At 42.4% G+C, this 23,991-nt stretch overlaps 1 protein-coding gene across 7 annotated transcripts in view; it reads right to left on the reverse strand.

Annotated features, from left to right (window-relative positions):
- LOC111873681 (paired box protein Pax-2a) overlaps positions 1 to 23,991 on the reverse strand; it is a 407,427-nt gene that overhangs the window by 165,377 nt on the left and 218,059 nt on the right. For 2 of the 7 annotated variants that reach the window (XM_033755164.1, XM_033755163.1), the window contains exon 1: positions 2,320 to 3,478. The exons of 2 other annotated variants lie outside the window; for them this stretch is intronic. In XM_033755164.1, the coding sequence (XP_033611055.1) occupies positions 2,320 to 3,028 (709 nt within the window). In that variant the 5' untranslated portion in view covers positions 3,029 to 3,478. Of the gene's footprint in view, positions 1 to 2,319; positions 3,484 to 23,991 lie in introns of those variants that run through there. 3 more of the 7 variants (XM_033755160.1, XM_033755161.1, XM_033755162.1) reach the window with 3 other exon arrangements.

Genomic DNA, 23,991 nt, shown 5'->3' on the forward strand with positions numbered 1-23,991 from the left:
AATTCAATGTTTTGCTTTTTCTAACATAATTTCTTGTGTAATCTCTTTTTACATATTGAAAAGTTGTTTGTTACTTGTCAGAAATGGCATTCTCTTGCTTTTTAAAACTGTAAGATATGTTACTTTAGGTAATTATATTGAAATTATTCCTAAATAATAAATAGAATTAAATTTCCTTGTATCAAAATCTAATGTAATTTCTTTTTTAATGTGCGGCCCTGGACTATTATTTATAGGGCTGAGGTGGCCCTCTGTACAAGTTGAGTTTGACATGTCTGATCTAGATGGAAACTTATTTTATACTTGGGATAGCATTAGCAGGTTTCTTTGAGACATCTACACGCGCTCCCATCCCAAAAGACCCTTGTCTTAATTTTAAAAGCCCCAGTAATCTCAAATCTCTTGTGGTAAGTCAATTTCAAAGTCACCGAGGATAGGCAAGGCCCTACATAACTGACGTTATCAGTATTGTAAATTGGTACTTAACGTTGTTTATTAAGCAGAATCTCTCTCTCTCCTGTTACTCCCACTTGGAGCACAGGGCATCCGTGAATCTCCCCTTTCACTTTAGTTCCTTAATTTTGCAGCCAATCGGTAAGACTCCTTGGACTAGGGATCAGCCCTTCGCAAGGGTACAATCTACACACAGGACAATACAAACACAGAATAAACACAGACAGACATTCATGCCTCGAGTGGATTCGAACCCACGATCCCAATGTTCGAGGTGGCAAAGACAGTTCATGCCTTAGACCGCGCGGCCGCTGTGATCGGCACCTCGTAAGAGTAAGCTAAGGGCCGCGCCATAGCTCAAGCTGTTAGTCGCTGGTTTCCCAGTGCGGCGGCCCGGGTTCGATTCCGGGTCTGGTCAAGTGGGATTTGTGGTGGACAAAATGGCGCTGGGGCAGGTATTCTCCCAGTACTTCGGCTTCCCCTGCCAATCTTCATTCCACCAATTGCTCCAGAATCACCCTCACCTATCATCTGGGGCTGGTGCAATAGGCCAGAAGTGGCCGCAGTACAGGGAACTTAGTCCCACCCCACTAGCAATAGGAAAAAAGATAAAGTTGTCTCCGTGCTTAGATAGTTAATTAAGCACTACGCCATGAAGATGTATGGGGATGTATGGATGTATAGAACCATATTTCTTTGACTAGTTAGAGGTGAGTGGTCAGCTTCACACCGAGACCAAGTCTGAGTAGCCGCTTGAAATTCATCACATCTCCTTACCCTAATTGGGTAGCCTCTCATTCAATAGACAAGGCTTCGCCTTCTGGTCTGTAGAAATCTGCAAGCCGATGGACTGCGCTGATTAAGGGTCAGACCAAGGCAACACCAATCTGCCGTGACCGGATCGGCCCAAGATCATGCGCGAATTTAACGGCGCGGCCACCGGAGCCGGCATATGTTACATGCCGATAAACTGACGGACTAAGCTACGTCGTGATTCGTGTTCCTCTCTGAATAGACAGGCCTTTGTCATAATTATTATGCTGATTAAGAAATTCCCTATTGGACTTCAGGTTGTAACAGCGGTGGCCATGAGATTATAACACAGTGTACTCCGCTAGAATTTAAGACACATTTCGGAGGAACATAGGTCTCCATCTTCAGTATGGAATTTTAATCCAAGCAACTTGAATTCTACCTGTCTACATGGCGCTACCTTCTTTAAGAAATCATCTGTTTCTTCGGAACACTAAAGTGTATCAGTGTGATAATTTGTCCCTATCCGCAGTCGAATGAATCAAATCCACTCTTTATATTAATATTATCTCATCATTTAAACTATTATTAGGTCTAATAAGTAAGGCTTCGCTTTGAAGTAAAATTTGGTAAAAGTAAAGCTATCCCTGTAACAGGCCGAGGAAGCCCATAGGGTTGTGAGATGTTGAGGTTCCAATATTATCTAGACAATCAGCTCATAGATGGCGGTAAGTTTGTCAGCCTTACGCTCCGGCCGCCCTTTACCCCCAGGAATATTCTTGATACTCATTTCTGTTACAGGCTGAGTCGAACCCAGGGCCATAGTGCGGCTGGAAGGATTAGGTCAATTGAAAAACCCAACTCCTCAGGATTTGCTCCATCCATTGTAGCTTACATAAACAGCCCATCTCATGACACTCCACATGGCGAACCTAATATATGCTGAAGTGTTTAAAATAATAAAGTTGTACAATATGGAGTGTGTCTATTTCTCGCTCTTAGGCTCAATCAACAAACGCTCTGAAATCCTCCCATAATTTGGACTGTAATTTTCACACCTAAAGCGAACATTTGGAGAGCCCACATCTTTCTATAACTAAGACTTACTCTTACACGTATAGTATTCCATCATGTTCTGATTGTAGCGGTAAGCCGTGGTAAGATCCATGGCTGGGGGCCGGAAGGAGAACAGACTGAAGTTTGATGGATCCAGGATGACGGTTTCAGACTGTAGCACCAACAACAATGCCCCACGACCTACACACACAGTAACATTGTTGTTCTCCAACAATGCGACAGCATGACTCCTGTTGCTGAACCACAAACCCCAAACGTCACTGTATGTTCCCAAATCCCGTGTTATGCATCTCAATTTGGGCAATATATTTGAGTAAATCACAGTCACAAGATTAACGAAACACTTCAGGAATGTGTAATTGCTTCTTGTTTTTGGTGTTTCACGTAAATGAAGCACAAACTCTGTTCGGCATTCTAAAGTTCTTGCGTCACAGTTGAAATACACCTCCAACGATCTGTTATCTTCTGGTTCCGAGGCCTTTTCACTGCACTTCCTGGGTTCGAAGTCCCGTTTGATGTAATGTATCGTGACTAGAAATCCGTTTTGATTATCTGACGCCAGAAAGGTTCTCCGATTAGAACCCTCAGAGTTCCAGCAAACAGTAATGTTGCTTCTGGACAATAATGACCAGCGAAGGTACCGTAAAACTTGAGGGTTTACTTGCCGGCAAAATGCGAACACTGAAGTTACCGGAACAATGTGAGGAAACGAGGGTTCAATTCCTGTCAACTGGTCTGTCGGCATTCAACTCCAATATACCTCGTCTTCCTCCTTAAAGGAAACAGCCCGCCGCACAATAATCATCGTTGTACCCGCTCAGGGCGACTTCGCGTTTCGTAACATTCTGATGTGGCACTTTGTTGCCAAGGGTTAGTGGTGTGAAGTGGGTGAAGGAGGGAGTGTAGGGTGTTTTACGAAGGGGGGTATGTATAGGAAGGGATGAGGTATAGTGGCAGTGGTTACAACGAAGAGAAGGGATGGGGAAACCAGCAACCAGATAATAACAAGAACCCTCCTCTGCGCTACCACCCCTTTCAAGCTTTCTACACCAACCCCAAGTCATGTGGCTCTACTGAGGATGCCGGTTGACACATAGGTTTATCCTAAGCGATTACCGTTCCTGTCTGTAGCATAATCCCACACTCAGACATCAGCAACCAAAACATCAAGCACTCTGTCTCACTCTCCACTCCGCCGTGTGCCAATCCACAGATCCCACCACTAGCAGCCCGCCATGCTTTTAGCTTTTACACCCATGTTACTGGCATAAACCCCGGCTATGATATTGTCTCTGCGACGGATAGATCAAGAGGAAAAGAGATGGAGAACAGATCTGCATTTCTCTCTTTGTCACTCTCACGCTCTTTCATATCACACTTTACTTCAGGAGAGAAGAGGGGGGGTTGAGGGACAAGGGCGGACTACGCAGTCTCTGGCAGAGCAAAGCATCACAAACCAGAACATGAAAACTGTAGAGGGGGTGAAGAGACGGAGGGGGGATATAGGGGATGTTAATGCGTGTCTGTCTGGGAAGGTTTTCTATTGGCTAGCCACAGTCAAAGATCAGATCACGTGGTAGGGTTAGGGGGGGTTGTGATGGGCGGGGTTTTGGTTTCGACCCATTCCTCGGTCGCTTTAGCCTGGACTTTGGGATGCTGTGGCTGTCAGGACGCGCGTCTATACTCACCGGCAGCTGGCGTAGTCGTGACGACACAGGATTGCGCCTCGTGAGTAGGCAACACACTAATCAAGTGAGCCCTTTACTGTCTCCTCAAAATGGGACAATGATTTCCATGATTAAATGTAAACATTCACAAGCATAGACATGGTAAAAGTAATTCTGTCACCGTGCAGTATGCCATGAAGGCGTATGGGGGAGTGGATGTATAGCTCCACAATTATTGAACATCGGCATTTCATGAAAATTGTCAGCTTCACGCCCTTGTCGCTTTACCCCTCTCATAGAAGGCTGTGTGGGCCCCACAGCCAGTATGGACACTGTGGAGAGGAGAACAAATTTTGCCTCTGCCTCGAATTGAACCCTGGCATTCCAACCACAAGCCCATTATTAGACAGACTAAGCTATCTCAGCTCCTCATATTTATATTCATACGGGGAGTAATTTCTTGCGAAATGTCAGTTACGCCACTCGTCAAAATCACAGGAATGTGTAGGCGTTCACAAGAGGCAAAACTGGAAAAAGGGGAAGCTAAAATTGGAGCTGTTTTAAGATCGGGGGGGTTCATACAGCATGACCTGCGTGCGCTTGCGCTCTGAGCGCCATATGGCACCTTCTTTAGGGAATCAGACAACACGGCGCTGATTAATCAGGAGGGGTTAGGGGAGGTCGTGGAGACATTAGGCCCTCATATGTCATACACACATCCGTCTTTACTTGGCTTTTATTGGCCACAGTTCGAATCCGAGAGGTGAACTGACAACTTGACCAAGAAACTGAATGAATAATTTATAATTTCATAAAAGTGAAAAAAGGTAAATTTGTCCCTGTGCTTAACTAAGTAGTATGTCATGAAGGCGTATGGGGGAGTGCATGTATACATCCACGTTTTCTTGATCTCGGTATTATATGGAGGTGAATGATCAGCTTCACCACTGGCGGCTCTACTCCCAGAACTCTTTGGATAGGAGGCTGGGTGAGTTTCAGAGACGGTCTGGACGATATGGAGGAGAGAAAATTTTTCTACCCTGACTCGAACTCCGACCCCTCGGTCGTCCAACCCCTACCCAGTCGCTATACCGACTACATTATCCCTATGATCAACAGACGAAATAGCTGACACAATTTCAGCGAAATCGGTTTGTCAGTGACATGACTAATTCCTGCATTAATTCGTTATTAAGTCAGCTGTTCACTTACTGCCCTAGTTTATCATCAGACAATTATTAAGTCGATTCACTTCATTATTGTAATCACAATTCTGTATCTATTACGAAAACGTAAAAAGTAAGTTTGTCCCACGCTTCAATAATTAAACTCCACGTTATGAAGGCGTATGGGGGGAGCGGGACTACAGCTTCACTCTTTTTGATGGAGAATTTAGTGGAATGAAGATTGGTAGTGGAAACCGAAGTACTCGGAGAGAACCCGCCCCAGCGGCGATTTGTCCACTACAAATTCCACTTGACCAGAACCTGGATCGAACCCGGGCCGCCGCATTGGGAAGCCAGCGACTAACCACTTGAGCTATGGCGCGGCCTTGAGAGGATGTAAGTCCTCTTTCGAATGATCTCGTAGGGTGTCGCGTGAGTGCCCTGGGAGTCTCCCATCAGGTGGAAGCCGAAACATGTCTCGCAGTGTAACCTACACCACCCTGCGGTGTCCAGTGAACGTTTCCCATACGTTGCTGCGGGCGAGAGTGGACCAAGTTCACCGGGCTCACTCAAGCGAAGGAACAGATGATTGGCTAGGATTTAGTACTGCATTACTTCCTAGTACCATGCTAGCATTATCATTAGAATCCTCAGCCTAGATAACTGGTACGCCTATAGGATTTCCGTCATCTGTGAACAGATTGTCTAGAAAATGTGGGAGCCTCGACGTCTCACAAACCTATGGGCCTCCGCGGCCTGTTATGGGGAGATTTCTTTTTTATCCTCTACAAGTCAAAGGCATACGCTCCACCAATATGCACTATGATCAATTCATTACCAAATTATCTTACTTTACTAAATTTTGATGTCCGTTTCAGCCTGCTTTTCTTATTTAAAAAAATAAATAAAAGTAGGCTTATGAAATCACCTTGCTGTCTCTGTGTGTATGTCTACATATGTTTCTCTCTTTACAAATTTTGAACGCCTGAAACGATCTTTATGAAATTTGGTATGAATCTCAAGGAACCTGAGCCCACCTCAATATTGTACTTCATGCATCCCTCCCATAAGTAATTCCCAATATTTCTTCTTTTCAAATTTGTACTGTAATAATCTTCTTATTACTTTAATATCTGAACCGATCGTCATGAAACTTGATACGTATATTATGTCGTCTAAGTTCATCTGAGCCGGTCACGGTAGCCGAGCGGTCTAAGGCATGCACTGTCTTCGCTCGCTTGGAAACCGGGACCGTGGGTTCGGATCTGTTTCCTGTGAGGTACGAACTGAATTCTTATATATTATTCTTATACACTGCCGGTCACGGTAGCCGAGCGGTCTAAGGCATGCACTGTCTTCGCTCGCTCGGAAGCGGGGATCGTGGGTTCGAATCCCACTCAGGGCATGGATGTTTGTGTGCGTTTTTCTGTGTTTGTGTACAGGTAGAGGCCTTGAGACGAGCTGATCATCCGCCCAAGGAGTCCTACCGAATGTGTAAGATCTAGTAAAACCGAAGTGAACGGAGGAGGTAGGCCTAGGCCCACTGGGGCTGTAGTGCCAAGGAAAAAAGAAGTTCATCTCAAGACATACATCATAAACTTTTCACATTAATATCAGAACTACTTCATTACTCATACATATTAAAGTTTTTGTATGCTTTTCGTATCACATAATTAGATTGCAAAGAAAGGAAAGTAATTTCCAGAACTTGTTTGTCGTCTTAGAACTGATCCCATGAATTCCTTCAGAATGTTCTGATCTTTAAGCCATTCTTCTGCTGAAGAGCAGCTTCCTATACGATACGGTAGGTCTATCCGCCGAAGTGCGCGCGCATTCTATGCATGGGACCTTTCGGTAACAATAGCTCTCACAAAGGCAGTTTACACCAGCTCCTTGCTGTAACACGATACAACCAGATATGACTTTCTCTGTTTAAGAACCCAGTTCCCCTTTCGGTAGTCATTATCATTACGTCTATACCGATCAACTGACATCTTAGTTACGGCTTGTGCGTTATTTGCAAACAAAGTGCGTAAGATAATAATAATAAAGTCGCTGGTTCAAGTCCCGATGAGGTCATTGGATTTTTTTTCAATTGATCTAATGCTTCCAGTCGCACTATGGCCCTGGGGTCGACTCAGCCTCTAAGAGAAATGAGTACCAGGAATGTTCTTGGGGGTAAAGGGCGACCGGCGAGTAGGGCTGACAACATTGCCGCCATCTGTGAGCCGATTGTATAGATAGTGTGGGACCCTCAACCTCTCACAACCCTATGGGCCTTCACGGCCTGGTACAGGGATCGCTTTACTTTAATAATAATAATAATAATAATAATAATAACAATAACAATANGGCTCAGGACAGGAACCAGTGGATGGTTCTTGTGAACACGGTAATGAACCTTCGGGTTCCATGAAATGCTGAGAAATTCTTGAGTAGCTGCAGAATTGGAGGCTCCTCGAGAAGGGCTCAGCTCCATAACTAAGTTAGTAAGTAAGTAAGTAAGTAAGTAAGTAAGTAAGTAAGTAAGTAAGTAAGTAATAATAATAGGGGACAGTGCCTATCCGCTTGTCTTGTCTTCAACTCTACCGAACAGATTTCGATAAAATATGTACTAAATGTTGGTCCCATAATTTGTACAGGCCTAACTTACTTCATGTGAGATAAAATGTTTAAAAAAAGAAACCTAATCGGGAATCGAACCAGCAATCTTCTGACTTGTAAAAAAGGGAAAGTTTAAATTATGCGAGTTTTGAGTTCCTCCAGGCGGAGAGTATGTAGATTAGGCCTCCCGTCTGCTTGGATGTAACCTCGTGTATTTCGGTAGATAATTTCGATTCGAAGGAATTTGACGCCCATATCTCCATGCTAAAGGAGTTCCTCTACTGTGACATCCTTCTACAATGATGACTTGACGAGATAGATTTTTCTGAATACCTGTTACTTGTCTACAAAACTATACGGCTATATATATCACAAAACCGTAAAAATAATTTTGTCAGATTTATTAATAAAGCTCGGGCCGCATCTGTGGTATAATGATTAGAGTTCCATGCTACATATCCAGAGGTCCGGGTTCTATTCCCGGCGCTACCTGATTTTCAGAGAAGTAATAGGTCTGGAACGGGGTCCACTCAGCCTCGTCAAGATAACTGACTAGTTATTTCAAGGAAATAGAAAATAGATATTAACTGCCGTGGGGATTCGTTGCGCTGACTACGTGACACTCTCTATCCGCTAAAGTTGGCACTAACTTCGCCGACAAGCGGCGGTCGCTCGGTCGATATAGTTCGCTTGCTGAATACAGGCCACGGAGTTTTATTTATTACTAAAGATCTACAGATTTTAGACCCCAAGGTAAAATACACAGCCCAGATACGTTAAAATCTAACGTTTCTATTTCGACCGTTTTATATGTATATGGGCGGTATTCAATAAAATACGAAAAGAAATATCAAAATCTTACTAGATTATGTAAGATCTACTAAAGGCACGACAGTGTGACGTCGTCAACTTGTGACGTGATCTGGAATATTATTCACGCATTCTGGTGGAGAACTTACGTACCACTGATTCCAAACGAGAAGCAATTCATCATGGCGGGGATGTATCTGAGAAGGTGAAGGGGAGTGAAACCCCTTTCCCCTCACATATCTAGGATCACATGGCAGAAAGACGTGATTAATTGCAAAGTTCTGTTTGTGGCGAAGGGAATAATTTCACGTCAACAGGACACTTTATCGTATTTACCGGTAAAATAATGTAAAATATTTTAGGAAAACGAGGTAGCGCAGTTGATTGAGGCACTGCGCTACAAGGCGGAAGGTCGGGGGGTTCGATTCCCGATGAGGTTATTGGATTTTTCAATTGATCTGGTCCTTCCAGCCGCACTATGGCCTTGCGGTCGACTCAACCTCTAACAGAAATGTGTACCAGGAATCTTCCAGGAGGGTAAAGGGCGGCGGGCGCTGACAATTTTACTGCCATCTGTGAGCCGATTGTCTACAAAATGTGGGAGCCTCGACGTCTCACAACCCTATGGACCTCCATGGTCTGTTACAGGAATAGTTTCTACTTCGCGCCGGTTATTAGACACACACCTCTAGAATTCCAACATTTGAGACGATTAAATGAATACCTCAATGTGGTTACTACTGAAGGAGCCAGGTTCAATTCTCTGTAGTAGCAGTGATTTCATTTCACTTGTAAGACTAAATTTTGCACCCCTCCCTCGGCTATTTACAACGTATATAAGAGCCTCTTTTTTCTTTGTTAAAATTACCGAAACTTGTAGTTAAACTACACGTACTTTCAAGTTCTGTCTTTTGAGAAGTTTCATTTCTACACCCACGTACTTCTGTAGTACGTAATAAAACATACAGATCGTGGTCTTCTGGGCTGTGACGCCGTGTACATGGATACAGAATTTTCGCAGGAACATCCTGACTCCGTTCTCAGGTTGAAGTGCTTAGGTTCAGGAATTAGCTCGGTTATATATGCGGGTTGCAAGGAAGGTTTTTCCTCCGAAACGTCGGCACACTCCTACGACAATATGAAAAATCGCCTTGATGAAACCCTTAAACTTTCAGGCTTACTGTCTAACTAACTAAATTCATGGAGCTGAGCCCTTCTCGAGAACTGCCCAAAATTTTATAGAACCCGAAGTTTCATTACCGTGTTCACAAGAGCCCTTCATTGGTCCCTATCCTGAGCCAGAGAGCTTAAGTCCTTTTCCAAAAAAAAAAATCATTCAAAGTCCGAGGCCCTTTGCGACATTTCATGACAAGATTATTTTTCATGGTGAGTTGTTAGCCCCACGCCCAACCCTGAAGCTGGAGGACCATCCCTTATTGGCTGTCCGCGGCTATAATAAAATAAAATTCTCCTTCTCGTTAAAAGACCTAAACAAATTTAATCTGATACAAAGGTAAAAGCAAAGTTCTCCTTGTGATTAATTAAGCATTACACCATGACGATATATGTGGCGTGGAGATACACCTCCTTGCATTCTTAAACTCATCACGTGACAGAGGTGATCGCTCAACTTTATGACCCAGCCCTTTCTACGCACAGAGTAAACCTCTGGTACTCATTAGATAGGAGGTTAGGTGGTCATCAGAGACGGTATGGAAGCTCTCAAAAAATAATCTCTTGCTTTTGGTAGAAATGGAACCCAGATTCTTCAGTCTACCAGCCCGCAACTTAATCACTATACCGACTGATACATCGAGGCTCGATGGGCAGCAGATTTCTGTGCGGTTTGTTTGATGGAGTGTGGCCACTCTTGAGGACTCGACTCTGTTGTGATACCTTGGGGCACAAAAGCAGGGGAAAGTTGACACAGGATGTAAATCAAAGTTTAGTACGGGGACTCGTGGATACAACGAAACACGCAGTGGTGGAAATGACCTGGCCAGATGTACAGATCCAAACGGAGGGATGGAATGCCCACAATTCATTACCAGGCAGAAGTAGAGAGTTTGAGACAGTTACGTAACCAGGACCTTCACAACTTGTACCCCAAACACAATATTATTACACTGACTATGTGTAATTCAAAAGAAAGGCAAAGCTCTCCCTGTAACAGAGAAATTCGTTGTCGCCTCTTGGAAGATTGTCTGCCCCGCGTGGAAGAAATTGTGGGCGGGGGGGGGGCGCCTATAACTGTTAGCCCGCGTATGAAGAAGCGAGATAATGCTGGGCACAAGAGCAGTGATTAATGAGATCCTGCCAGCGAACACTTACGAGAGAATCTGTCTTCCCGTTCTAACACTTCCCGTGAGGATTGAGCACCGGACCTAAGCCTCACGACAGAGGCAGTACACGAAGGCCGTTGTTGGTCATTCATATGCAGAGTGTACTTCATTGAGCTCCCAGTCGTCTCAGTTCGTCGCTATAAGAGATATCAGCAGCAGCTACGTGTTCGAAGTAATACTTTATTTATGGAGGTGCAGGGCGTACGAAAGCCACACATGAGAAAATACCGTTAAAATAAAAAAAAAGTCATTGTGAAGAAATCATGAACTAGAAAAAGAATTCCAGAAACGTGATTATACTGATTATTTATTATACTGCAATTGTGGTTTTAGCCCGGTGGCAGTAGTACACAATAGGACACAACAGACAAGTAACACACATTACACTAAGTGACAACACATTCAAACAAAACACAATACACAAAACACAACAATAAGGACATCCTACCACAATGAATACAAACCAAATACGAAAGTGAAGGGTGCCAATTACAATAATATATGGTAAAGATTGAAATTATAAACGTCAAAATATGTCAGATATTTGGCCATTTATACTTTAAGTTACAGCAGAAATTTGAGAAGGATTGAACGTTCTGAAAGTGAAGGGTGCTGAAGGAAAGCTGAAGGAACTGAAAAAAAAAATCAGAAATTAAAAATATCAATAACCCCAGAAATTTGATAATACGGTCGGTCAAATGAGAGGCATAGATAAATTAAAATAATCTAACATCGAAGAAACACAGACATGAATATCAGGAACCCATAATAATCAGAGAATTGGCCACTGAAAGTTACTGGAGAACACAGGTAAACTGTTACAAATTTCATAGTAAATATCGTCCCGTGCTTAACGGAACACAGTGCCGTGAACACTCACAGCTCATTTTAACTTCTGTAATGAGTAGAGGTGTGCAGACAGCTCCATGCTCCGACCGCCTTATGGACAAAGGAAGGGAACCTGTATGGAAGGCAGAGCAGGTGCACAAGTGATGATGAAGACAAACACCCCAATTCCTTTGCAGAAAAGAACCCCGCAACCAGTCACTATTTTGAGAGGATTAGCCAGGTTCCGTACCCTATAAGTATCCGGGAGTATTGTAAATTTGTGATTATGGAGAAAAATTGGAAATTATAAACATAAAAATGAAGGCATTCAAGAATATGGGTGAAATCAACGATTATAAAACATAAGGAAAATTCAATAAATTTGACAACGGCGAAGAAAAACATAAATCATAAGGTAAAGGTATCCCTGTAACAGCCCCTGGAGGCCCGTAGGTTTGTGAGACGTCGAGGCTCCCATATTTTCTACACAATCGACTCACAGGTGGCAGGGAGTTTTTCAGCCTTACGCACCGGCCGCCCTTTACCGCCATGAAGATTCCTGGTACTCATTTCTGTTAGAAGCTAAGTCGAACCCAGGGCCATAGTATGGCTGAAAGGAATAGATCAATTGAAAAATCCAATGATCTCCTTGGGTATCAAACCCGAGACCTTCCGGCTTGTAACACAGTGCCTCAACCAGCTACAGAAATCATACGCATTGGAAAATTTTCAGAAATTTAATAAAAAATTTCTCAAATAAAAAGTTATAAACCTCAGAAAATAATTAAAATTAGAAAACGGATAGAAATAAAAAGTGTAAACACAGGGGAAAGCGAGATATTATAAGAAAAAAAAATCAGAAAGTACATATTCTGGGAATACTGTTCTCTATACAGAGCTTTCACATAGTCGCCTTGTAGAACATGTAACTTGAAGTCGAACCGTTGTTTACTGCCTGTCCTATTTAAATTACATTTTTTTTTCTCGAGACCTAATATTCCTTAAAATAGGCAAGACTGTGGGCATATTACTTTCCTACTTACTCATGGAGCCGAGGCCTTCTGGAGGAGCCGCCAATTCTGCAGCTACTCAAGAAATTCCTAGCACTTTATGGAACCCGAAGTTCATTACCATGTTCAAAAGATCCATTCACTGGTCTATATCCTAAGCCAGATTAATCCAATTCATACCATTCCATCCTATCTAAGATCCATTTTAATACTGACCACCCACCTACGCATTGGTCTTCCCAGTGGTCTCTTTCCTTCTTGCTTTCTCACCAATATCCTATATGCATTCCTCTTCTCCCCCATTTGTGCTACATGTCCTGCCTATCTCATCCTCCTATACTTGATCATTCTAATTATACTTGGAGAAGAGTACAAGTTATGAAGCTCCTCATTATGCAGTTTTCTCCAACCTCCTGTGACTTCATCTCCCTTCGGTCCAAATATTCTCCTCAACACCCTGTTCCCAAACACCCTCAGTCTATGTTCCTCCTGTGGGCATGTTACCTAACTAAACAAAACGGAGAATAACCCAATATCAATGCATTATTCATACCGAAACACAGACGAATTGTTTTCGTCAGTAATCACGTGTTCATAGAGGCATATGTTTTGTCTTGCATCTGAAGTGCGCAGTTCTAACACAACAGAGCATCTTGACCATAAATCTGGTTCTGATACTATCTTCAACAAACAGAATTTATGGGACAGTTCCTTTGCCTTGAAAGGAACTTTCTTAGGTGTAATATCTTTGTCCTCTCATGAGATATAAAGAGGCTATAGAAAGTCAAAGTGATGGGGCGGAAATACAAAACCACATAAAAACCCGAAAGCACCGCCAGTAAGAGGACAACTTCATGGCCTCCAGATGATGGCTGTGTTGGTGTTTGGCAAGTCCTTACCAGACTGAAAGCGGACAGTCAGAGAGTGAAAACACTTTTCACGCTGGCTGAAAGAGCATAATGAATATCGGGTAAAGAAGGGAGAATTACCTGAGAGTCAATAAGGAACAGAGAACAAATTACAAGAAAAATGACATATGTAACATTCGAAAGAATTCGCTTGAATTATAGGACGAAAAGGAACTGAATTCAGGAGGAAATTAAGAGGAGATTGAATTCGGGTAATGCTTGCTACCGTTCAGTCAAGAACCTTTTGTCCTCTCTTCTGCTGTCCAGAAACATAAAAATTAGAATGAACAAAACTATAATTTTGCCTCTGGTTCTGTATGGGTGTGGAACTTGGTCTCTGACATTAAGGGAGGATCACAGACTGAGGGTGTTGAGAATATTTGGACTGAAGAGAGATGAAGTGACAGGAGGTTGGAGAAAACTGCATAATGAGGAGCTTCATAACTTGTACTCTTCTCCAAGTATAATTAGAATGATTAAGTCAAGTAGAATGTGATGGGCTGGCCATGTAACATGAATGGGTGAGAGGAGGAATGCATGTAGGGTATTGATGGGAAAGCTTGAGGGAATGAACCTCTAAGAAGACCAAGGCGTAGGTGGGTGGACAATATTAGAATGGATCTTAGAGAGATAGGAAGGGATGGTATGAATTGGATTGATCTGGCTAATGATAGGGACAAGCGGAGGGCTATTGTGAACACGGTAATGAATCTTCTGGTTCCATAAAATGCTGGGAAGTTCTTGAGTAGCTGCAGAATTGGCGGCTCTTCAAGAGGGACTCAGCCCCTTGAAGTTAGTCAGTTATAAGACGAAAAGGGAAAGAATTTTTTCAATGAGAGTTAAGCCACTTGTGCACGGAATCGGGAATTCATGGCTGCAGTTCATTCTTCGTGACACAATGCTTCCACATGAGCACTTTCTTTCTGAAAACTTGACTTCTATTAAGTGAATTGTATGTCTACCTGAATGGACACCTATAAACGGGTGTTCAGTGACTCTTGTGCGGGGCACAGTGTAGGAAGGGACGTAGCCTGCTACAGTTAACAATGGACGGAAGAGGAAGGGGGGTTAGTGTTAAATAGGATACATCATGGCGATGCTTTGCTTTCAGCTTTACATTCCAGGGAAACTTGACAAGTGTCTCAGAGCGAAGATCCTCATACTTGTGGTAGTATTAACTCCCTGGTCTGTATTCCGCAAGAGAACTATACCGACTGAGCGTCCGCCGCTTGTCGGTGAAGTTAGTGCCAAATTTTATGGATAGAGGGTGTCGCGTGGGCAGCGCAACGGATACCCACGGCCGTTAATCTCGGTTTTCTAGACCGGAACTTCTAGTAGTATTAGCAGTGAAAAGTAAATATGTCCATATGTTAAACTAATTAAGCCCTGAATGATGAAGGCGTATGGGGGAAGTGTGGATGTATAGATCAATATTTTATTGACCTCACTTAGTTGGAGGTGAGTGATCAGCTTCACGTCCCGGCCAATTTACATCTGGAGATAGAGCCCCAGTACTAAGTCGAAAGGAGGTTGCTTGAAATCTTAGAACCGTCTGCACAACGCTGAAAAGAGAAAATTTTGACCCTACCGGGACTCGAACTCCGACCTCTCTGTCGTCCAGCCCATAGCCAGTTGCTATACCGACTGAGCCATCCAGGCTCCGTACACTATTCAAATTGATGTTAGAGAAATAAGAATTGGGTTGTACTGACTGGATTAATCTGGCTCAGGATAGGAGCTAGTGAAGGGCTGTTGTGAACACGACAATGATACTTCGGGTTCCATAAAATGTTGAGAAATTCTGGAGTAGCTGAGCTGAGCGGTAGGAGTAGTTTGTTGAGGTACCATGCTATAAGCCGGAAGGTCACGGGTTCGATTTCCGATGAGGTCACTGAAATTTTCAATTGACCTAACCCTTCCAGCCGCACTATGGCCCTGGTTTCGACTAAGTCTCTAACAGAAATGAGTACCAGGAATCTTCCTGGGGGTAAAGGGCTGCCTGCGCTTAACGCTGATAACCTCACCGCCATCTGTGAGTCGATTGTCTAGAAAATGTGGGAGCCTCGACGTCTCACAACCATGAGCCTCCACGGCCTGTTTATAGGATAGATTTACCTTTACCTTACCTTTATAGGAATATTTATATATAGAGATAGATGTAACATGTTCCTTCTAAAAGTCGGTTTACTTTGATTGGCCCACAACGTTCTATATTCCAGAAGACAAAATTCATAACCACTGCCATGAGAACCTCGAATTCTGTATGTAATAGCTGCTTAAAAATATAAATATTGTAACGTGTTTCAGCACTGATCCCACTTCTGACACCAGTTGTCACGTGTTGGGTGTATACGCGACAAATAACTTCACGCCGTATTTGATATAGCGAATTTTATTTCACATTCACTCTTACAATCACACAATCTACAGATTCACAATTACTGACTGGTTGCTAGCTAACTCGGAACTCTCTCGGAGGTAGCTCGAGGACTCACTGTGAATAGCCTTCTCTGCTCCTTATGTAGCCTCGTTCGGACAATACAGAAAACGGCCACGTAATAGGCACCATGTTGTCTGGTGCCGTCGTGCTAGTAACGCTGTGTACCGCTGTTACTACCGTCATCTCTCGCAACTACTGTTTACCCGCGCTGCCTAGCAACCCCCGGTACCCCTTGGTGACGTCATCGCTGTTGACTCGCGTTGCATAGCTACCAGGTTGCGGGGACTCGGCTAACTTCGGCTNAAAGTGCAGGTTCCCCCTCCTGGCAGATGAAGAATCATCCCTATGTTATTTAATGATCCTGTATCAACTACTGACACTGTTAAGCGGTAGACTTACTTAAGTGTACGAGAAAAAACTGGGAGGAAGTGCCCGTGGTATCTCCCGACACTCACTAACCTGAACCATGACGTCAGGTGTCCAGCTAGTTTCGAATAAGAGGGCCTATCAGGGCTCACATCCCACAGTTTGAAAACCGTCCACGGTTTTTGAATTTGAAATAAATTTTGTTCATGGAAGCCTTTGTGAGCGTTATTTGATTGGCTGTGTTAACAGAACGAGCAGTGTTCTGTTTTTAAAACTTACTGAGGTATATTAATGAGACGTTAAGAATATGGCCACACGAATTGGACGGGCGCTTCATTATTGTGATGGCCGGGTGTTGTGATCTCGTGTTTGCCTTATTGGACATGCGCCCGGCCGAGCGTGGCCCCTATGTAAACCAGCAAAGCGGCCGAGTCGCATTACCCTGATTAAAACCTTTCACCGACGGCGTGCATTATGCAGACAAAAATAATATTTTGTATTGACGCCTGTCTCTCGAATTAACTGATGGCTTTTTTTTATGCATAATCCATTTTAGAGGATCACCATTAATTTAAATTTTAAATGTAAAACATTTTAGACCTACTGTTTAGTCTTCAGGTGTTAGTGATGGTTAGGGCTCTTTAAAAAGTCGTTTCTTGTCTCAAGTTAGCTGTATGCTAACTGTCGCTTGTCGGCGAAGTTGGTGCCAACTTCAGCGGATAGACGGTGTCGCCTGGTCAGCGCAACGAATCACCACGGCCGTTAATTTCGGTTTTGTAGGCCGGAGTCGCTAATTTTCGTCCAAGTAACTCTTCAATTATCCTCACGAGACTTAGTGGACACCGTTCCAGACTCACTACTTCTCAGAAAATCTATTACCGCCGAGAATCGAACCCGGGATCTCAGGATCTGTAGCCAGGGAGTCTGACCACTAGACCACAGAGGCGGTCCAAACCACAACCTTACATGGTATTTCTGTAAAGTCCGACTTCTTACCCATAAAGCCTCCTGACATTCCAAGTTCCAAGTACCACAAGACATTTTCTGTTGCCTGGCTTGTACTGAGGAGTTTGTCTCCGAAGTTATTAAGGTTAAGTGCAGATGATACACACAGCCATGGAATACATCTAAACGTTGAAGCCATACCGCGACTGCAGCCAGCCTTACCTAAAGTTTACAAATTTAACGGTTAGTGCAGAAGGAATAAAAAATCATGTAGAGCAATCCGAATTATATCCCACGGTCTCGAACACGGGACTTCCAGTCTTGACCATCAGGTTACCAAATAAGGGGAAAGTCTGGTAATAGGAGAACCGTTAGGGCTGATACATTCAGAAGTATAGGGGTGAGACAGTGAACCATATTTCGTGCAATCTTAACGAATTCCCCAGACGGCAACAACAAAAGCAGTTTAATACATGCCTTACCCTTTGCCGTTCCATTGTCGAGAGCTGACATTTCAACTAGCTATAAGTACCATGATTGTAACGGGGGGAGAAGTGGAAAGAGAGGGGGTAGCCTATAGGCAAACCCTGTTTAGGCTGTTTTCATGCTTTTTACAGTAAGACTACAGCCTATTCAGATTTCGAAGCAACCCAAGCTTCTGGTGAAAAGTACCACAAAATTTGTGTTCTCCACAGCTGGGGCCTACGCAAACATGAAGAGGAACTAGGAACTCAACACGACATGAAAATATGACTGTGACTAATTTCATGGAACTGAGCACTTCTTGAGAAGCCGCTAATTGTGCAGATATTCAGGAAATTCCCAAATTGTATTTGTTTGTCACCCACTTTATGCAAGGGGCACGCGGTAGCGTAGTTGGTTGAAGCACCAGGCTACAAGCCGGAAGGTCACGGGTTCGAGTCCCGATGAAGTAGATTTTTTTTTAATTCACCCAATCCTTCCAGCCGCACTATAGTCCTAGGTTCGACTCAGCCTCTAACAGAAATGAGTACCAGGAATATTCTTGGGGGTAAAGGGCGGCCGACGCGTAAGGCCGACAACCTCACCGCCATCTGTGAGCCGATTGTCTATAAAATGTGGGAGCCTCAACATCTCACAACCGTATGGGCCTCCAGGGCCTGTTACAGGGACAGCTTTACTTTACCTACTTCATTCGGCTTTTTTTTTTTATTTATTCTTCGATCCTGAAGATGGAAACGACTAATCCCGAACAAATGTTCATTAATTTTCAACGGATATCCGATGTCTGATGTGAGAACGCAACTGGTTCTGATAAGCCGTGGTTTTAATCCGGGTTAAATCTGAGAGCCAACATTATAGAAACTATGACAGGATGTAAGGGACAGATATCTTCAGAGAGGAAAGCAGACGCAGCGGTGGAGCGTGACTCCATTTGTCTTGCACTAAGTGACACGGACGGATGAGGAAGTATACACAAACACATTAACAGATGAAAACGCGAAAAATACCGCACTCCGAGCCAGTCAAGGATGAAAAACGTCACCAAAAGAACAGACAGATATATGAGAGAAAAATCAAATATGTCTCTTAGCTTCAGATTTATTCTTATTCATTTTTTATGCGTGTTGGTTCTTGTCTTCTGTTTGATGGATTTCATAGCATGAATCTAGTGAAGCGACAGAAAATAAATATCTCTGTTTTCTGGAAAACTTCATTCTGAAATGTTCACGGTAGAAAAACAATTTGATTCGAGTCAATCCCCAAACGGAACCCTATCAATATTTATAATTTATTATACAGCTGAGCCGAACATTAACGGAAATTCATTCATTCGCCTCATGTTATAAATATAAAATACCTATCTAAGTATTTCACTTTGTTAATGACTGATTGACTAAGTAACTAACCAACAAATTAGGTCGCGCCATTGTTCAAGCGGTTAATCGCTGGCTTCCCATCGCGGCGGACCCGATTCGAGCTCGGGTCTGGTCAAGTGGGATTTGTGGTGGACAAAGTCGCGATGGGGCATGTTTTCTCTGCGTACTTAAGTTTCACCTATCAATTTTCATTCCACCAAATTCTCCATCATCATAATCACCCGGGGCAGGCTACAATGGGCCAATCAGTGACCGTCGTGACGAGTAGACCCAGCTGGATTCCATCCCCCACTATGAGAATTAAAAAAAAAAGTTACGTAACTGTCTACCTCCATGGTGCACGGTCTTTCTTGCAAAACCTATAGATTTCACGCTCTGTCCGCTTTAACCCAGGTACAACGGACGCGTAACCATTGGACACGGCTCTGAGTGAGCGCCATAGCCGGTCTAGACACAGCGCAAGCGCAGGAAACAATCCTGTCCCTTCCGAGTACTGACTTCCGGTTGCCTGGTCTGCAGTTTTAGGAAGAAAGCATCTCATATTTGGGATTAATTACATATAAAGGTGTAACGAAGTAGACAGTTCCAAGTGATGTCACCAGATGTCAGACTTGTTTCCATCTCTATCCAAGTAAAGTACCATTAGTTACATAAGCCTAGCTCTCGTTACAGAATATAATTCTTTCTTCTCTGAAATATACATCTGTGTCGCTTTTCCTTCCAAGTTGAATGAAACCACTTAATTTACAGCGAAGGAAAACAGGAGTTTGCGCAGTGTTGCAGGACCCCGCATACACATAGAGTATCCATCACGCATTAAGCATGTAATCAATTTAAACTTAAATCCACTCTTGCCTCTTTTTATTCGGTCTAAAATTAATGGTATGTAAAGCGTGAAACACTCATGGTAAGAGCAGCGTTGGGCAACATAAGTTGTTACTTCAGCACGTCCATAGAATTCAGGAGACTGCTTTCCACTCAGTAACAGCACACTAACAAGCCGAACAACAATTATTTCTATAAATAATTGCCAAAATTCATCTGTCTGTCAGTCCCACAGTGTTTCTCTCAAATTGCACGCCGTAGGAAAAAAATATTCTAAAGACGAAATGTGTTTCTCTCGGAAAGAAAAAAAATTCCGTTGCCTGTAGTCCGCAAGCGAACTATACCGACCGAGCGACCGCCGCTTGTCGGCGAAGTTGTAATATAATGTGTGAAAGGGGTGGGCCATAAAAACCGGCCCCCGCACTTCGACCTTCAATGATCTATTGTGCTTCCCCTTTGGATTAGCCCTTTATTAAACTTACGTGTACACTTTCAACAAAATGTAGGGCTCTGCGTATGGGGGCGTCATAAAAGTCACTTGGTTCCATAAAAAACTGACCCAAGTGACGAAATCTTAAATAAGCTATGGTCCCACAATCACACAGAATGTGTGTGGCCGATTTGTTTTCTTGTAGGCACCTTTCACAAGTTGGGACATCTGTCAATCCACTTACGTGCAACAATTCTTGCATTTCTACTGATGTTTATAGTTAAATATGGTGATGAAAGCTATTTTTATAGGTGAGTTTAGTTTACCGTTAACTTTCTTATTGCAGGAAGAGGTTCAGACATGACATGATGCTTACATGAAATTTACTGCATATCATAAACCTTTCCTTGCGGAAGAATTTCGGTTCTATTTGAAGCTGGACAGTGTGGTATATCTGTTTCTTGAGAAACCGTATTTTTACCTTGATCATTTTTATACATCAATAAAGAAACTTCTTCTCCGCAAAGTACTGGTGTGTGAATGAATTAAATTGTTGATGCGAAAAGTGTTTAACAAACATGTGTATTAATTGTAGTCCCAATGCCAAAGATAGAGAAGTACAAGTTATGAAGCTCCTCATTATGCAGTTTTCTCCAACCTCCTGTCACTTCATCTCACCCTGTTCTCAAACACCCTCAGTCTATATTCCTCCCTTAATGTCAGAGACCAAGTTTTATATCCATACAGAACCACAGGCAAAATTATAGTTTTGGATATTCTAATTTTTATGCTTTTGGACAGCAGACGAGAAGACAAAAGGTTCAGGACTGAATGGTAGCAAGCATTACCCGAGTTCAATATCCTCTTAATTTCTCCTGAATTAAATATTGATTTGTTAGTTATATTTATGTTATGATTTTGCCTTGCATTCTAGTTTACTTCCAGAATAATCTCCTTAGTAGCGACAATTAGGACTTCTGTTTTTCTTTATATTTAAATCACCAGCACAGTGCACAAGCCGATGTGTCCCATTCAATTTCAGTCCCACCTGGTTTTCTTGGACTTCACCAATGGCGTACTGTAAAGCAAAGTTGAAAAGGAGTGGCGATAAAGCATCTCCTTGTTTTAGACCATTCTGGATAGGAAATTTATCAGACAAATGTTTACCTACACGGACTTTACTATACGTTTCGTTTAAACATATTAATCAACCTAACTAGTTTCATGGGTATCCCAAACTCCATCAGAATATTGTACAATACTTCCCTCCTAACAGAATTATAGGTTTTCTTGAAGTCTATAAATAGCTGATGTACTGTCTCATCGTACTCCCATTTTTTCTCCAGTATCTGACAAATTCAGAAGATCTGATCTGCAGTTGATCTGTTACATCAAAACCCACACTGATGATCTCCAATAATTTCATCTATATATCGACTTAACCTTGAGAGAAGAATATTGGATGGAATTTTGTATGAAGTTGATAACAGTGATATCCCTCGATAATTACTACAGTCAGTTTTATCAACCTTCTTGTGAACAGGTACAATAATAGACTCCTTCCACTGATCAGGCAATTTTTCTTTATGCCAAATAGAAATAATTAGATTGTGGATCTCAGACCGTAATATTTGCCTCCTGCTTGATTCAGTTCTGATAGAATTTGATCTCTACCTGGCAATTTATATCTTTTCGACTTTGCAGTAGCAATTCCAAGCTCAAAAGGGCTAGGATCAGGTACTAACGGCTAAGGTGTATGTACTTCTATCTACCTATGCACATTCAATAGTTGAGAGATGTAATTCTTCCCCCTATTCAAAATGTTGTGGGAATCTGCAAGCAGATTACTTCTAGGTTGGTAACCCTTCTTAAAGTCATTTATTCCTCTATACAGGTCTCTAATGTTCTTGTACTTACTGTTCACTGTAAGCTCACCAGTTTTGTTATATGCTCAGTTAAACTGCTAACAGGCTCCTGTGTTCTGAAGAGACCCGGATTGGCATACAGATTGCTTGTTTCCTGGTTACGTAACAACTTTTCATTCAACTTGAGACTGCAGGCTTGTAGCCTAGAATGAAACGGGAAGTGAGCCCTGAGTGATGGAGCGGTAATAATTCTGAAGGATGCTGTAGTGGTAATTTTGCAGGTATTACCTCGAGACTCGCCAGTTTTCTACGTAAAGCAACGAAAAGTCTCAGGTAGAATAGCCGATATTTTTGGTAAACCCTCCAAATATCTACATGGTTAATACTATATTAATCTCTTCGGTACACTTATTGAATCACTATAACATTACATTGGTCAACATTTGAAAAGTGTAAGGTTTGAGGTTTTCACGGCGGTGACAATGAAGAATGTCTTCTTATGGGATGTGAGGCCGTGTAGATATTAGTCTGTCAGCACCTGCTCACGCTGGTTCATAGCTCAAGGATTTTCTTTTTTTCTACCCTGAAGATGGAGGCGATATGTTCCTCCGAAACGTCGGTTAACACATTATCTACACGGCGCCAAATCCCAGAATACTGCTCTGGATTCACAGGTTTTATCAGACTGAATGGTATACCAAATTTAACAAGAATAATTTTCTCTGAGAAACAGAGAAATTCTGTAATGGAAATTTCATCATCTTGTAAGAAATTCTAATTTGCATGAGAATTTCTATGTTTTTTAAAGTACAATATTTCGGGATATTTTGAGAAATTAGGAACTGAAAGATGTGAGAAATGAATATTGTCCCTCTTCATGTGTTGGCAACAGTGATGAACCGATGGGACTCAAGTTTTAATTTATTTAAAAAATTAGCGTAAGTAATTCTTAACCGATGTCATTAGAGTCCGATAAATTTGTACAAGACTTGCAAGGCTTCATATCAGAAGTTATACCGACGTCTACCTTGAATTCTGAAAGGCTGTATTCCAGAATCAAGTATTTATCGACAAGTTTCAAGGTAAATGCACTGACTAAACTTCATAGAAATCTGTGCAGTTAGAATCAACTTGCCTAACGCAGGTTATACCATGTGATTCTAAATTAATGTCGGTGTTTCAATGGCCTATAATGTTCAAATCGGAAAAATCAAGATAAAACAGCTAATGGAATATGAAAATGTAACTCACAAAGTTTTATTCTATATCCCATAATAATGATTCTATAACTAATAAAACCTTTTGAGTTACAATTCCTTATTCTATAAATACTTTTATTTTATTCTTCCTGGTTTGAGAATTATAGGTCATGGAAACCCCGACAATAATTTAGAATCACCCTGTATGTACTATCAAGAACTGTCTTCGGCGAAGGTCACAGTTTAATGAGGTAAAATTAATGGTCTCCTCGTACATACCTTAATTTGACCAACTGCAGAAGTCTATCTATATGATTACGTTCCTGCTACTTAACTATCCAAAATATCTACCACTGATAATATCACTTGATATGTGAACACAGTACCGGCCCGTATCAAGTCCTCATGCCGACTGAGATGACGAGGATTTCACTTCTTTCAGTC

The sequence above is a fragment of the Cryptotermes secundus genome, unplaced genomic scaffold (assembly GCF_002891405.2).
Source record: "Cryptotermes secundus unplaced genomic scaffold, Csec_1.0 scaffold1651, whole genome shotgun sequence".
In the NCBI taxonomy this organism is placed as follows: Eukaryota; Metazoa; Arthropoda; class Insecta; order Blattodea; family Kalotermitidae; genus Cryptotermes; species Cryptotermes secundus.